The sequence below is a fragment of the Lagenorhynchus albirostris genome, chromosome 12, assembly GCF_949774975.1.
Source record: "Lagenorhynchus albirostris chromosome 12, mLagAlb1.1, whole genome shotgun sequence".
NCBI lineage: Eukaryota > Metazoa > Chordata > Mammalia > Artiodactyla > Delphinidae > Lagenorhynchus > Lagenorhynchus albirostris.
In genome coordinates this window covers 29,167,168-29,183,420 of record NC_083106.1, presented here as the reverse complement: position 1 = coordinate 29,183,420, position 16,253 = coordinate 29,167,168, and the positions used below count along the sequence as shown (strand labels likewise).

Below are 16,253 nucleotides of genomic sequence, written 5' to 3'. Positions count from 1 at the left end.
GTCGGGATTCCTTACATACGTAATGCTTTTTTGATTAAATTTAAAATTGAATTAGCACTTCTCTAAGTCCCATTTATTGTTGAATAATTGAAGATTTTTTTGTTCATTTCTAAAATCTCTCCCCTGTTAATACTATATTTCTTGAAGAGGAATATTTAGATAATTTGTACCTCCACCTTAAAAATTTTTTCTCCATATACGATCATTATTTAATTTTTCTTTTTGTTTTTGTCTCCAATTAAAAATTATTTTTGAACATTGTGTAGTAGTTGCAGAAAATATTTTAGTGACATACTAAAAACATTAAAAGGTTATTTCCTATCTGTCATTTTTTCTATATGGTTAGTCGTAGTTTGGGGGCTATATTAACATTATTTGAACCAACTAATATTGCCATTTTAGTTGACTGACTAAAATGAAATAATTACTTAGACCTTTTTGGCTGAAATGACAGGTCTCTTTTTTCCTTATAACATTGGTAGATACATCTGTGCATACATGCCTCAACCACAATAAGCCACTGTGGAAAATGCCATAGAGACATATCCATTTATTCCTCAGAATACTTTCATATCGGATATTCCAGGCCATGTCAGTTTGTGTCGATTACCTAATACTATTGCTATTCAAGACACATTGATAAAACAAGTAATCAGCTGCCTCAATGGTCTTTTATTTTATTCCTTAACAAGTACATTCCATGAGAACATTTTTTTTAATCTGTAAATTGATAGTTCACTTGTTTTTGCTCTAATTTTAAAAATAATTAAATAACTTTCAGACCTTGTCGTAAAATTTTAGAAGGTCGTCAAACCTTAGATGATTGCAGTATAAACAGTTCTGCCTTGGGTCTGAGCCCTAGCTCACAGCTTTTTTTGTTCTAAAGAAAGGACATAGAGGAACAGAAAGATGGGGAGCTGGAAGCATGAACTCTAAATGGATTCCATGTGTTTATCTCCTAAGCTAGCCCCAGCCAAATGTTTGAACTTGAGTAGTTTTTGTATGTATATGCAGTTGATATGACCACTGGAAAGTCCCAGTAGTTTCCTGGAAGTAGTCTCAGTATGGATAATATCTTATGCTTTGAGTACTTCTGTACGTGTAGACATTGACCCTTGAAGGTTAGCCAAGTCCTTGGTAAGACTGTTCCCACAAGCTCCTGTTTACCTTTATAGACTTCTAAAGAAAAGACTTTACCTGTTGTCACAAGACACAGCTAAGGACATTTTCCTTAGAATCTCTCAATTTTCAATCTCACTGCCTCAACAACAAAATTTAATATATATTTCATTGAATTCTGCAAAGTGAAATATTTTTAATATTTTTCAAGAAATATTTTTAAAATGCAATTTGTTCTTTACCTCTAGGTTCTAGCTTTGCACCATCATCTACTATTTATGCAAATAATTCAGTTTCCAACTCAACGAATTTCAGTGGTTCACAACAGGTATAGTAGCTTTTTGTGTTTATGCTTTTATATATATTTCAGATTTTTGAAGAATAGTATCAGGTTAGTAAGGTTTATGTATTTCAAATTAAGATGGCATTTCAAGGTAGTAAAAATGAGCTGTCTGGAATTCTTTGGATTTGTGTAATTCTGGATGTTTCAGTTTTCCTGATTGCTAAAGTTTTGCCCTTTAAACATTTAAGCCATGATTGTTTTAGTCATTTGACAGGAAATTACAGAATCTATTGCATATTTTCCTATTATTTTAAGCTATACTAAACATAATTTTATTTTTTCTTGATAAAACAGTTATTATGAAAATTCATAGGTTGAACTATAACCCATAATCAGATTATGATGTAGACTATAAAACACTCTTGGTCCAAAACCAAATCATTTGTTCCTAAACAAAATGCCTCTCAAACTACTATTGGCTTTTATTTTTTAGTTCTATGATTTTTTTTTGATAACTGTTAAATTCCTACTGCCCTGACAGCTGTAATTTTTTGCTTTTGTCACCCACTACACTTGCTCCTAGAATTCCTTAGTCCTCATAGTGATGTTTGCTTAATATTTTTGTGTGTTTTGAAACCTGCGATTGTTTTTAGAATCGTGTTAGAATTATGTGTGGAACAAGCGCGGATGTGCCTGAATGAGTGAGTTAGCGTGGAACGACATGAATTTGTGATCTATTCAGAAAGTTTTGTCCCTATTTCCTGCTCCTCAGTCATGTTCAGAGTAGCTGAGGTAGAAAGGTAGCTGATTTCATGGGTAAGCAATACACTAACATAATCGCTGGACTTCTGTACATTCTAAAATATGTTACTGCATAAGTGTTTGCTCTTTGGATTTACTGAAGGAATTATATTAATTGCCTTCTCCTTTCAATTTTTATTAAGGTAACAAGAGGCAAAGAGGAAAATTTGATGATTAAACAGTGGAATAATGATATTTTTGACAGGATTAAACTGTATAGTTTGGCATTAGTTTGAAAAATGGTTTCTTAAAACAGTAAACATCAAAGTCAGTATGCATATTTTATTATAAAAAATTGAGAATTTTTGATAATCCAGGTAGCTTAATTTCACTCGCTCATTTATTAATACACCAAACATTTATTGAGCACCTGTTAGCCATTAGATTTTTCAACTGTGCATTGGAGATTCGAAGTCGGTGTTCCCTGCTTTCTGGAAGGATACAATCCTCCTGAAGACACAGACATGAAAATAATATGGACAGGGAGTGGAATATTTGGAATATAATAATAGAAATATACACTAGGCAGAGTAGTAGCATAAGGGGAAGACTGCTTTGTTCTTTGTTGGGAGGATTAAAAAAATGATTAATAAGGAGAAGAAAATTTATTGACAAACAGTTTTATATCACAAAATACATCCAGTACTAGCAGTATATTTAATTCAGTGGCCCCAATATAATATGTAATCTGTATTTTGGACCATGGTCTGAAGACTAATTGATTCTTTTAGCAAATACTCACTGAGTGCCTATTAGATATTAGGAACTGGTCTGTATCCTGGGGAGCTGAAGGTAGGAGCAGCGTGAATGGAACCTGTTTCTTGCTTTAGGGAGCTTTCTGTCTACAGAGAAAAGCAGACAATAAACCAGTAAACACCTGAGTAAATATAGAATTGGAAAGCATGAAGGGAGAGAACAGGGTCCTATTAAAAATATTATGAGAAGGCTAATTTTGAGTAAGGGGGATTTTGTGGAAGGCTTCTCCATGGAAATGACATTTAGGCCAAGTCTTCCAAAAGTTAGGTGAAGACTGAGGGCAAGGGTGTTCAGGCATAGAAAGCAGCATGTATCACATCCCTGAGGGGTGAAAATCGTGGGGTGTCAGTGAACTCAAAGAAGGCTGGAGTTTAGTTTGCACCTGAGGGGCAGGTGGGGAAACATCCATTTATGGAGGTGGGCTGCGGCCTGCTCATGTAGGGCCCTGTGGCTTATAATAAGGAACTTCAATTCTATTCCAAGCCCAAAGGGAAGCTATTAAAGAATTTTTTAGCAGGAGAATAGCATCATGTAATTTATTTTTGAAAAATATTACTGTGGCTTCAGAGACTTTGGAAAAAGCCAAAAATGGAAATGAGGAGAGCAGTTAGAAAACTGGTACATTGGCTACAGCAGGCAGTGAAGGTAGCTTGGACAAGGTGATAAGAGTGGAGATGAAGAGTAGGGGGAATCTTTGAGATATACTTGAGTGCAAAAAGACACTATAATCACTGGAAGCTGGTAGACTGGACCTTTCCAGTGAGTAACTTCATCTTCCTCTCCGGGCACTGGCAGCCCAGTGGAGAGCTTCCCACACAGATAGATGCTGGAGTCAGTCTCTCTGGCTTCCAGTTTGAGCCCTGAAACTTGCTGTCTGACTTTGGGCAAATCTCTTTAAACACTCTGTGCCTTTATCCCTTTACTTCAGTGTAAAATAGAGATAGTAATAATACTGCATAGGAGGTTGTGAGATTTCAATGAGTAAATCTACTAAAGGCCTTAGAGGAGTGCCTGACACAAAGTAAGCACTGTGTTAATATTTGTGATCCATGTTTTACTCTGAGAAAAATACGTTACTAGGAATTTTGTCCAAATACTGCCAAGAGTTTTCTGTTTTTTTGTTTGTTTGTTTGTTTTGTTTTTGACTCTCAGGTAATAGTAGGGAACATCAGATCCTGAAATTAACAGACAAATAGAATTTTCATTTTCTGCCATACTGCTTAACCCTTTCTGATGATACATACATTTGCTTATACGTATATTTACGAACGCAGAGAATTTCCTCTTTTGGAAACCACATCAACCATGGATCTTTGTTTCCCTTAGAAACGTGCATTAGGGAATCTTCATCCTGACCAAGGATTTGTCATCACTGATAACAGTTTGGGCTAAAACATGTCAGATATATTAAACACCAACTATTGCAACAAATACTTATTCCTTATCTTAATACGTAAAAGGATTTTGAAGGATTATTTACATCATTTTAAGATTATTTAAAAAATTTTTAATAAAAAGCAGGTGAAAGGAATTGACCCAATGGCTTTCTTTTCTCTCTAACAAATGATGCAAACTAAATATATGAAAGCCTTACCAAAGACTTTAGGTCAAGGCCTCAGGTGGCATGTAGCCTGTGAGAAGCTGGGTAAGAATATCTTTTATTCATTTTCTTTTCTCTACTGTTTACCTCCTGCCAAGAAAACAAAATTATCAAGAGTAGCCTAAAAAGGGAACAAAAATCACAATAATGCAGCCCAAGGTCTGTATGGAAGTGGGGAGAGGGGTACACCTCCTCCTTGCTGGTGATATTAGAAGATGAGAATGAATGCTGTGAATATGAACACCTCCTTCTCTCCTCTTCAAATGCATAAGACCTGAGGATGTACATCCTTGGAAATGTAATTCTGGGGGGAAAGTGACGCATATACAACCTTTAAACAGATTAAAATTTGTGTACTGGACCTGGTTTGCAAGACCCGCAAGGTATTTCATTACTATGTGCGTGTAGGAGATGCCCGTAGAACGGTCTCTGCTTATTAGGATCACCTCAAAGCTGGGGACTCCAGAACCAGTGGAGCCAGATACTAATCTTTCCATTGCCATTGTGATTGCTTTTCTTTGGAGTATACTAGAGGGTAATCTGTCTTTCAAACACACACACATGTCAATTATTATTTCAGGATTATCCATCCTACGCAGCCTTTGGCCAAAACCAGTATGCACAGTATTACTCTGCATCAACATATGGAGCATATATGACATCAAATAACACAGCTGATGGCACGTCCTCCTCGACCTCAACCTACCAGTTGCAGGAATCTCTCACAGGACTGACTAGCCAACCAGGTACAGATCTTCATCCAGGTGAAATACTTTTTATATGTTTTGCTGTATCTAATAATATGGAGAAAATGGGCATTTTACAAACAAGGCTGAAAGCTTCCAGATAATTATGGTGATGTTTAATCTGTGCTAGTACCACTGATTTAGGTGAGGCTTTTCTGGCATTCCAGAAACCTTTCTTTTAGGTGTGGGATAGTTAGGAGATTTTAATATCAAATGACAGAATACATATGAATATGGAGATAAAAGGTAAGCGGATCTTTTACCAGACTAATTATTTCATGGAGATCTTGACAACATAGAAAAGTTGTAATATTATCTTCTTTGGTGATATTTCCTTTATGCTTGAGAAACTGTATAACTTTTTCACCGTACGAGTTATCAGTAGCCCCAGCCAGTGAACATTTCCCACATTCCTAGGATTTTTCGGATCATTGGTAGGTAGTTTAATATCTTTGTCTGATCAACACATATTTAAAATCCATCATAGTCTTCATTGCCAGAAGCTTGTCTGTATTCTTATTAGAATTGTATTTGCTGACACATATTTAACACAGCTGAAGAGCTTAAAGTGAAAAGCAAGTTTAATAGAGATTCATTGTAACCCCAATCAAAATTCCAGCAGGATCTTTCGGAGAAATTATCAAGATGATTCTAAAATTACAAGGAAAGACAAAGGAACTAGAATAGCCAAATAATTTTGAATTTTATAAGAACAAAGTTTGAGGACTCACATTGCCTGATTTCAAAATTTATAAAATATAATAATCAAGAATGTTTGGTATTGGCAAAAATATTAGATACATAGAGCAATGGAATAGAATAAAGAGTCCAGAAATATACATATTTCTGGATATATTTTGTATATGTTGTATATAATATATACAACATATACAATGATACAACATATACTAAAAGTTTGATTTTTGACAAAGGTGCAAAGGCAATTAGAGAGAATGAATAGTTTTTCAGAAAATGGTGCTGGAACACTGACATCCATATGCAAAACAAAACAAAACAAAACATAAAACAGAATCTTGACTTGTAACTCATACCATATACAAAACATGTTAAAACTAAAACTTCTAGAAGAAAACATGGAGAAACTCTTTGTGGCCTTGGGTTACATAAAAATTTAATAGATACCACGCTAAAAACACAATCCATAAAAGAAAAGAAAAGCTAAATTAGACTTCATAAAACAAAGAACTTCTGCTCCTCAAAAGACACCATCACAAGAGTAGAAAGACACACCACAGATTGGGAAAAAATACTTGCAAAACACATATCTGATAAAGCACTTGTATCCAGAATATATAAAGAACTATCAAAACTCAATAAGAAAATCAAAGTTAAGAAATTTTTTGTTTTTGTAAATACCATTTAGTATGTTCAAGAATATTTTTCTGACTTCCAGTTATTTGCAAGATCCAAACTCATCCCTGCTTCTTTTTTGTCCTGCTTTGGAAGGGCAAGAAAATAGGGACACATGGTCACAATACTGTAAATTCTTTCTAACTGGACCAGTGGTTCCAAGAAGACAAAAAGCCCATTAAACAATTATTCATTGAGTGCCTGTTAGGTACCAGGCACTGCTGGTATTTCAGCAGTGAATATGCTCTCTGCATACATTTAACTTCATTTAGCTTCCATTTAACAAGCAAGACAAGATCGAGCAAATAATTAAAATAGTATGAATGTTGAGAAAAGGAAAATGCTAGATAACGTGGGGAATATTAACGAGAAAACTCATTTGAACATGAAGAAGTGACAATGAAACATACTTTTGCGATACGCGGGCCCCTCACTGTTGTGGCCTCTCCCGTTGCGGAGCACAGGCTCCGGACGCGCAGGCTCAGCGGCCATGGCTCACAGGCCCAGCCGCTCCGCGGCACGTGGGATCCTCCCGGACCGGGGCACGAACCCGCGTCCCCTACATCGGCAGGCGGACTCTCAACCACTGCGCCACCAGGGAAGCCCGACAATGAAATATACTTTAAGCGACAGAGAAAATGCAATTATATTCATGAAATGGCAACATTCTTTCTTTTTGGTTCACTGTTATATAACAACAAGGTCCTACTGTATAGCACAGGGAACTATATTCAATATCCTGTCATAAACCATAATGGAAGAGAATATTTAAAAAAAGAATCTCAAAATATTGTCTCTAATCTAACTATAGACCGAAGGGAAAATTGTTAATAGGTGTACTAGACTTTGATGCCCCTACTACCAGTTTCTTTCCCCTTATCTTCTTTTTAGACCCTCCCTCCTGTAAACACATAGCCCCTTTGAACCTCTAGTCCTCATTCCCTTTTTAGTCGTTCCACCTAACCTCCCCCTCTCTTAGCAGCCATATCTTATGTAGGGCCAGGATGAAGGGAAGGCAAGAGTTGCCTGGGGTGCAGAATGTAAGGGGGCGTTCATTCTCACAGCCCTTAAATTTTACACCCTTGGCACACTACCTGCCTTAACTTCCGCCCAGCCTAAATCCCATGTTCCAATTCTGTCCTGATCCTCTTTGAGTAAACACTTACATTTCATTAAGAATCTTATCTTAATTTAAAGAATGAGTGATTTCAGAATCCTTGCTTACAAGTGGTGGAAGCACTTTAGGTGGGGAGATATTTGACGTTCTCGTCACACTGCGAAAGGTGTTTCTCACTGGTGAATGCACGGGGAAAACAAAATAGAATGACTGTGTTCAGAAGCAAAACCACAGACTAAATATTTGATCATCGAGATATCAGAGACAGAGTGACAGGACTGGCAAAGTGTTTTGGAATTTACTAGAATTGAGCTACCAGGAATGAAAACCATTCAAATACCCCAAAATGGTTTATGCTGCGTAGAACTTTGGGTGGAAGATTGGTTTTAATCTAATTTCAGTATGACCACAAGAGTTTCTATGCACGAAAGACACAGATGGGTACTCTTTATTAGCTAAAGAATAATCAACTTTCAGAATAGCTATTTTATTTACATTAAAAATACTAAACGCAGACATGTAGATATTCTGAGTATGTGACTTTGAATGTAACACATTCATATGTGACATTCTCATATTCAGTATCAGAATGCTGCAATTTCTTCAGCTTTCCACTGGTTGCTAATACCAACGAATACAGTTTGACATAATTGTCAGATCTTACGAGACTTTCCATTGAATTTAAAGAAGAAATTATTTCTACCTGTACCCATATTATTCTCTCAACCAAAATCATAACAATACACGTGTCTAGATCTTTAAGGAACTCTGTGACCTCAGACCTTCGGTCAAGATAGTTTTAAGTTTGATTTTTGCCTTTGCAGGTCTGGCATGCATCCAAAAAGTAAACAAGTTCATAACTATGGGATTTTTCTTTATTATTGATGAAATCTGAGGTATTTTGTTTAAGGGTATAAAGAGTATTTTCCACTGACTGGCTCTGCGTTTGGACTTAAAGCAGAGACCTAACAGTTAAATCCACAGTTTGTCATAAATCATTCACTGTTGACTTCTCCCATGTTTAAAATGGAAACATACTTTATGTTCTATAAGAGACAGCTGGTTGCTCTGATTTAGCGATAAACCTAATGAAATAAAGTTGGATCTAAATATCCAAAACTTAGAAGGTGCAGTTATTCATTACGGTACTGATTAAAAGATAATTATTCAGTCATGTATAGTGTTAGCCCAGGAAAAAGCCTAGGGCAATGGGTAATGACTGATGTTATTTGGAAATTACAAATAGCATTCAGTCATTTATTTTACCTTATTAGGTAATTTGACAATGTATTTAAAGAAACATTACCATGCTGATTAAGAACAGGTATTTTAGTTCATTATCTTTGAAAAGATCTTTCTTTGCCTTTAACATAAAGGTTATCTTAGGTATATTATATTTTTGATTCGCATTCCGAATGTTTGATGACTGATAGCACATTAAGCTTAGTGATATTTTTATAGCTCCTTTTTAAAATTTTAAACGTCTTTAAAATTAAATATAACTAGCAATTTGTAACAACATTCTGTAGTCTGAGACCTTGGCAAACATTTCAGATACATTAGCTAATTAAACTTTACAAGTGTTGCAGAAAAGTAAAGGATATGGTAAGATCACTCTTTGAAAAGAAGCCAGTTTCTTAGGCAGAACTCAGTAGACTTTCTAGGCCTCATGGCATTTCACATGAGGACAGGAAGGAAAGCAAAGTACTAATTCAGTTCATTGAAGGAACAAGAGGACTTAAACGGAAAGGACTGACCACATTTAACTTCTCTGCCAATTTGCATTTTCCCTACCTGCAACATTACTGTACCCTAGTGCAATTACCTGAGTGAAATTGACAGAGGCACTGGAATTAACAGCTTTCTCCTTTTAAAAACAAATGTCAACAAATGTTTAATGACCAGTTGAGCTCAAGTTCCTGATTTTGCCCTTTATCAGAAGAAAGGCTAGAACCTTCAAAAGATATGGAGGTCAGTTCATTTCCATCTGGGTGGTTGCTGTAGGAGCCCAAATACAGCACATGGCCTCTTAAGGACCTGCTCTTTTACTCTGATGTTCTTCAGATGAATTCCTTGGCCCTCACTCTCACAGAAATTGTGTAAAGTCTGTGTAACTCTTTTGATTAGTAGAAACAGATATACATTTGACCTTTTTGTAACCTGGACAGACTGGTGCTATTTGGGAGAGGAAGTATTACCTAGTGGTTAAAGCGGGAGTTCTGGAACCATAGCAACATTTCACATACAGGCTATTTCATCTTGGTTGGTTAATTGAGTCCCACATGTCTCCAGTTCTCCCATTATTAAAAGAGGCTAATAAAGGAACAAATTCACTGGGTAGAAGTGAAGTTTAAGTCATATATATATGTGTGTGTGTGTGTGTGTGTGTGTGTGTGAAGAACGTTTCACAGTAAAGAGCTCTGACAAATCAATAAGAAAAAGATAACCCAATTTTTTTAAATTAGTCAAAGATTTAAACAGTTACTTCATAAAAAGTAGATATCAAATGAGTAAGAAACAAAGTATTCGACATCATTACTCATCAAGAAAATGCTAATTAAAACTACAATAAGATACTACCAACCCCTACAATCGCTAATATAAAAAAGACTAGCAATACCAAGTATTGGTGAGGATGTAGAGTAACTAGAACTCTCATTGCTAGTAAGAGAGTGAATTAATACAACAGCTTTGGAAAAGAGTGCTCAGTGTCTACTGAAGGTAAACATATTCCTTCCATTTTACCCAGCACTCCCTCTGCCAGGTGTATACATATAGGCATATGCTTAGTATATACATGTAGGGATATGCTAGGAAGGGGAGCTTATGCCCACAGGTATAAACAAGAATGTTTGTAACAGCTTTATTCATAGTTGCCTAAAACTACAAATAACCCAAATGTTCATCAACAGAATGTATAAAGCATAGTGTACATATGTCATGAAGTTCCAGCCACATTAAGGAAAAAGCAAACAACTGCTCCAGGCTACAATGTGGGTGAATCTCAGACATAATGAGCGGCGACTCTAGCCAAACACGTATTCCAATAAGCTTATTGAGACCCAGACACCTCCTATGACCAGTCTTTTCCCTTCCTCCTTCTACTCTTTTCACTCCCTTGTTGTGATAGCTGCTGACTTCCAGTTCATTCGAGTAGCTGAGTTGTTCCTGCCAAACCCCGTCTTTAGGGATCCAGTCAACCATCAACCACCCATAACTGAGCACAGTAACTTTGGGATTTTGCAAGATTTTGTCTATTCACCTCTTGCACTGTGGCAAGAACAAAGCTGCCTGATGAGAGTTAACTCCTGAAAATTGATCTATCATGGACAGAAAGATAGGTCTTAGGGAATGTCAACCAAAAAAATCTTATAAGCTTAATAAATGTGTGTGAATTTGAATCAATATTTTATCTGAAAAAGAACATTTGACTGGCAGGACATAGTAACCTTAGAAAAATTCTGTTTTATAAAAATAATTGAAAATAGAAAACATTTTGTGTGATATTTTTAAAAAGCAGATGTGTGTTTAAGTACCCAAATCCCCATCTAACGCCTATACACGTAAGCTGAAACCTGATTTACTATGACATAGGGCTGTATTCAGCATCGTAACTAAAGATCCTTTTATTATGCTTTCTACTCTCATGCATTCGATAGCAGAGACCCATGCAATGTACTGTGCTAGCAATGTTTTAAGAGCAAATAATATTTGGAACACAGACATTTTTTTTGATGCTGTCCTGACATGCACAGATGTTTCCCAAAGAAAACATTTGACCGTTAGAAATTATTAGAGGTTAGCTATGTAAACACTGTTTACCTAAAACATCTCAGAAAAAATGTTACCTAAGTGTGATCTAGTTTGTTCAGATGTGTTTATTTAGATTAATAACTGCTTGGCTGTCCTCATAATTATTTTACTTTAATTTTTATGATAAAGCATGAGAGTCATAACATCTTTACTTTTAAAAATTGGGTAACTTTAATATAGTTTGTCATTGGAATCTCCTAGACATTTTAACATTATGCATATGATTTCAGTTAAACATAAATCAGATTTATCTCAGTAATACAAAAAGATAGCTGCTATTACCCAGGCTTTAGTATACAAAGAAACTGAGATTCAGAGAGATTGAGTAAAATGCTTGAAGTCATATAGTAAGTCCAACACTTGTTACTTGTGAAGTTCTACTGCACCTCACTGTCGCCTTGGTGGGTTTATCTTAACACCCTCTCCTACAGACTTGCCACTGCTCTGTACTCTCTACCTCATAAGATGCTGCCTCGCTAGCTTTAGACGTGTCAGACTCTTGGGTATCTGTGGGACATGCAGAACCCAATTAAACCTAAAGTCTGAAACTTAAGATTTGACTTGGTATGCTGTATGGGTCATCACGTAGAAAGTGACTGACCTATGAGAGAGTTAGATTGCCCACAAGGTGTGGAGTGGGGAAAATGATCAAAGGAGACAAATGTGCCCTCCAGTACTGTAGCCGCTGACTTCAGTCTGTACTAGCCCCATTACAAGGGCTTAATAGGCACGTGTGGCTAGTATAGATTGAAGTCAGCTCTAAGTGTCATATACACACAGGATTTCGAAGACTTAGCATGAAAACGAGATTATGTAAAACATGTCATTTTTATATTTATTATATGCTGAAATGATAATGTTTTGGATATATTATAGCAATTAGCATATAGGAACGAAATTAGTTTTACATGTTTCTTTTTAATGCGGCTTCTAGAACATTTAAAATTATATGTATGCGTGGTTACATTCGTGGCTCACTTTGTATTTCTGTTGGACAGCACTGGTACGCGCTGTTCTTTTAAGACGGGTCCTTTAAAAAGAAAAGATAGCAAACAGATAGCTTCTAGATAGAAATGCAAGGTCAAAGGGAAGGACTTTTCAACTTGTCTGTGTGCCCCCCACCCCCAGAAACGGGAGAGGTTGAAGGGAAGGTAAGAGAGAGTTTGAGTAGTGGAGCATGATTATTCTCTAATAGGTGAGGCACGGAAGTCATATTTGCAGGGGGAGGGATGAGATCTCATCCTCAGACATAAGGAGGTGACAACAGATCTAAATTTAGATAAATACATAGGTGGGGATAGAGATGGGAAGTTGAGGGCATCTGGAGTACAAAAGGTCTTCAGGTTTAATAGATCACATAGATCGAAACTAGGAGAAACCTGTGTGACCTGCAAAATTTTGACTGAATTAGAATTTTGTGTATTTGTGATTATCAATCTTTCTTGTCATAAGGAATTTTCTGTTGTAGGATTTGTTAAAATCATTAATCATGAAGACTCATACCTGATCTAAAAACGAAGTGCTGTCCTTGACGGTATTCATGTTATTTACAGGAGAGTTTGATACCGTGCAGAGCCCCTCCACACCCATCAAAGATCTTGATGAGAGAACGTGCAGGAGTTCTGGGTCAAAGTCCCGAGGAAGAGGCCGGAAAAGTAATCCCTCCCCGCCTCCCGACAGTGACCTGGAGGTATGCTGACTTCTCCTTAAAAGGTGTAATGTGATGTTTCATTTTATTGAATGATATATTCTATACCATACAGTTCTGTAAAGTTTCAGACTTAAAAGAAAAAGATACATCATGAAATGAGTGGATACTATGAAGTAGGCATTTCACAGCTCTGAAATTGGAGATTTCGTCCATTATAATGGCAAAACTAAAAACAATAACAACTTAAAAATCATAATGCTCTATAAATTCTAGGCCTGAGATAGTTGCATCTTTTGATCCAAAAGACACAAACAGAAGGCACAAGCAGAAATTTGAAAAATAAAGCCATTGTTTGTGGAGTATTTATCTGAGAAGCACTCTTTCTGGGAGTACTAGGGTCATGAAAGATGTTTACATGGGTCAATAAATATTAAAAGGTAAAATTAATCTGTATGGAGAAAAAAAGGTGTCATCAGAAAATAAGAAAAATTCCAATCATTTGATACATATGTTAAAATTTTTATACCTGTAAAAATTTCAGTGTGTCATTGTTTCCAGTTGGGACAGATCTTTTGAGATATATCCATACTAAGCAGGTTGTTTTTATTATGAAACATCAGAAGAAACTATTCTTAACCGTAATGTGTTACTTCTTACACAGCTGCATATTTTAACTGTGAAAAAAAGTTAAATCTCCAGATTTAGTCAAGTAATAGCCCTTGTATCTCTTCATAAGAGATCATTTCCTTGATGTGAACAACAGTAGTAGATTCAAATGCCTTCAAGAACCCAGCAGGTGATATGAAGGAGTGAACTGGGCTAGGGGGCCAGCAGACTGGGAAGAGTGGGGAGCACTGGCCCAGTCTAAAGGGACCCCTGCATCATTGCCACATGGACTGTCAGCCACCATTGCCACAAACTGGAAGTTTGTCTACTGCAGTCAAAACCCTGAACTTTGTGTGAAATCTTCTAATCTGGACATTTTAATCAATAATTTGAAACCGTTCAAAACACTGTGCAGGCCAAACAACCCATCTTATGACTTAATCTGACCCAAGGGTCCACACGTTACAATTTCTATTTAGGGATTGTTCATTGATTCTTTAAAATATTTTTTAAAATATAATTCTTTGCATGAATTACAAAACTTCATGAATTCATGAGACATAAAATTTTATAAGAGCACACTTCTATCATAAAGTCCAAACGTGTCTTTTGGGTATTAACTGCAAGTACATATTTGAATGAATTCATTCAGATTAGGACATCACATTTTTAAGCCTTATTATTTTTGTCACTCTTGTTCCTCAAGTTTTACAGGGGTTAGATTTGACAAATTTGGAGGAAAAATTAATGGAGTAGCATAGATTTCCATATAATGGTATCAAGATTATATCCAACAATAAAATGAGAGGTCTTCTACTTGTAAAGAGATTTCTGTTTCCTTAGAACTTGATAATTCTTCGATATTTATCTTTTTTCTCCAGCGTGTGTTTGTGTGGGACTTGGATGAAACCATCATTGTTTTCCACTCACTGCTCACGGGATCTTATGCCCAGAAGTATGGCAAGGTAAGAAATCAAGAAATTTTACCCCAAGACACCTTGTTAGAATTTTATTTTAAATAAAATCAAAAGCCATTTAAAAATACCTTGTAGTGTTTTTATTGCAGTCTGTCAAGTCTGCTCTTAATTATTTATTTCCAGTGGCTCATTGTTCTTTAATGTGAACTGGCAAATTTTACAGAACTTAATTAGAAATCATATTCTTTTTCCTTTCTTCATAATAACTTTGAATTTTCTACATGAAAAACCAAGCTTATTACCCTCACATAATTATTTTAGAAAATGTTTTTGTAAATTGAAATGGACTTTAAACATTATAATACATATATTATTGTCTAATAAGGGAACCTTAAGAAATTGTTTGGATTAATTTGTTGCACCAGATGTTGCTATAGAATGCCATTTGAAATAAGGAAGTAATCTTTTGTCTGACAGATCCTTTGCATTTATAAATATAAGTATTTTTTGGTAACTTTGAGGAAGCATATTATAGAGACTGGGAATAATACCCCGTCACACATACAAATCCAGAGGCAGATGTTCTCATTACTTTCCTTTGTCTCTTGCCATTATTTTCATAGTCAGTTTGCTTCTTGTAACAGTCTTGTTATACACGTGTGTGAGTCTGTTTCAAAGAGTGATGCACCTGCAACAGGTTTTTCAGCTAGAAACACAGTTGTAGAGGCCATCTGAGTCTTTGATTCTGTAGGACTCACGGTCTAACCAGAGTCAATTCACAACATGTTGGCCCGCCTTCAATTACTGTATTCAAAGTTGTATCTAACTTTGGTTCCTTTTCATATGACACTTACAGAAGTGTCTCCCTTCATCTTTATAGTGTCACATTATTTCATAGGGTCTCATGTTAGCTCAACATGCAGTTTTTAACATCTTCTAGACTAGTTGTGATGAATTAATTGCACTCAAGCATTTCCTCCTAAATTGCGCTCTTGGTGAATTTGCACTGCATTTGATTCTTAGTATAAGTAATGAAAGTTGCTAAACATATGAAAGGTAACAATTTTATTTAGTGACCATTCAGAAAAAGGAGTCTTAGCTCCTTTACCACAATCATCATCATCTAAAACAGTGACCTCCAAAGCAGGATGCATGCGTATGTGCCAGATATACACAAGGTGCTTCACTGAGATAAGGAGAGAAAATAACACGTTTATACCCTGCAATTTCTCTTCTTATCTGTTTCAATACATGTAAATGATTATAACTTAAAGAATATGTATGTAATTTATAAATAAATTAACTATACATAAATTTGTGGTACACACTCAAAATTCTATTACTGATAGAGCATACAGTCTAAAAAGTTTCCAGTTAATAATCTAAAGCATTTTCTTCTGAAATAATTTTGGCTTATGTGGAATACACAGTAATCCTGTTGAACTGATTACAGTATTTTTGTGCAAATTTTCA

The 16,253-nt window shown here is 35.8% G+C and overlaps 1 protein-coding gene across 11 annotated transcripts in view; it reads left to right on the top strand.

The window, feature by feature from the left end:
- EYA4 (EYA transcriptional coactivator and phosphatase 4) overlaps positions 1-16,253 on the top strand; it is a 299,220-nt gene that overhangs the window by 243,097 nt on the left and 39,870 nt on the right. For 7 of the 11 annotated variants that reach the window (XM_060167382.1, XM_060167383.1, XM_060167381.1 and 4 more), the window contains 4 exons: positions 1,368-1,447; positions 5,140-5,323; positions 13,160-13,296; positions 14,745-14,828. In XM_060167382.1, coding sequence (XP_060023365.1) covers positions 1,368-1,447; positions 5,140-5,323; positions 13,160-13,296; positions 14,745-14,828 — 485 coding nt within the window. The remainder of the gene's footprint in view (positions 1-1,367; positions 1,448-5,139; positions 5,324-13,159; positions 13,297-14,744; positions 14,829-16,253) is intronic. The other 4 variants (XM_060167387.1, XM_060167391.1, XM_060167386.1 and 1 more) reach the window with 1 other exon arrangement.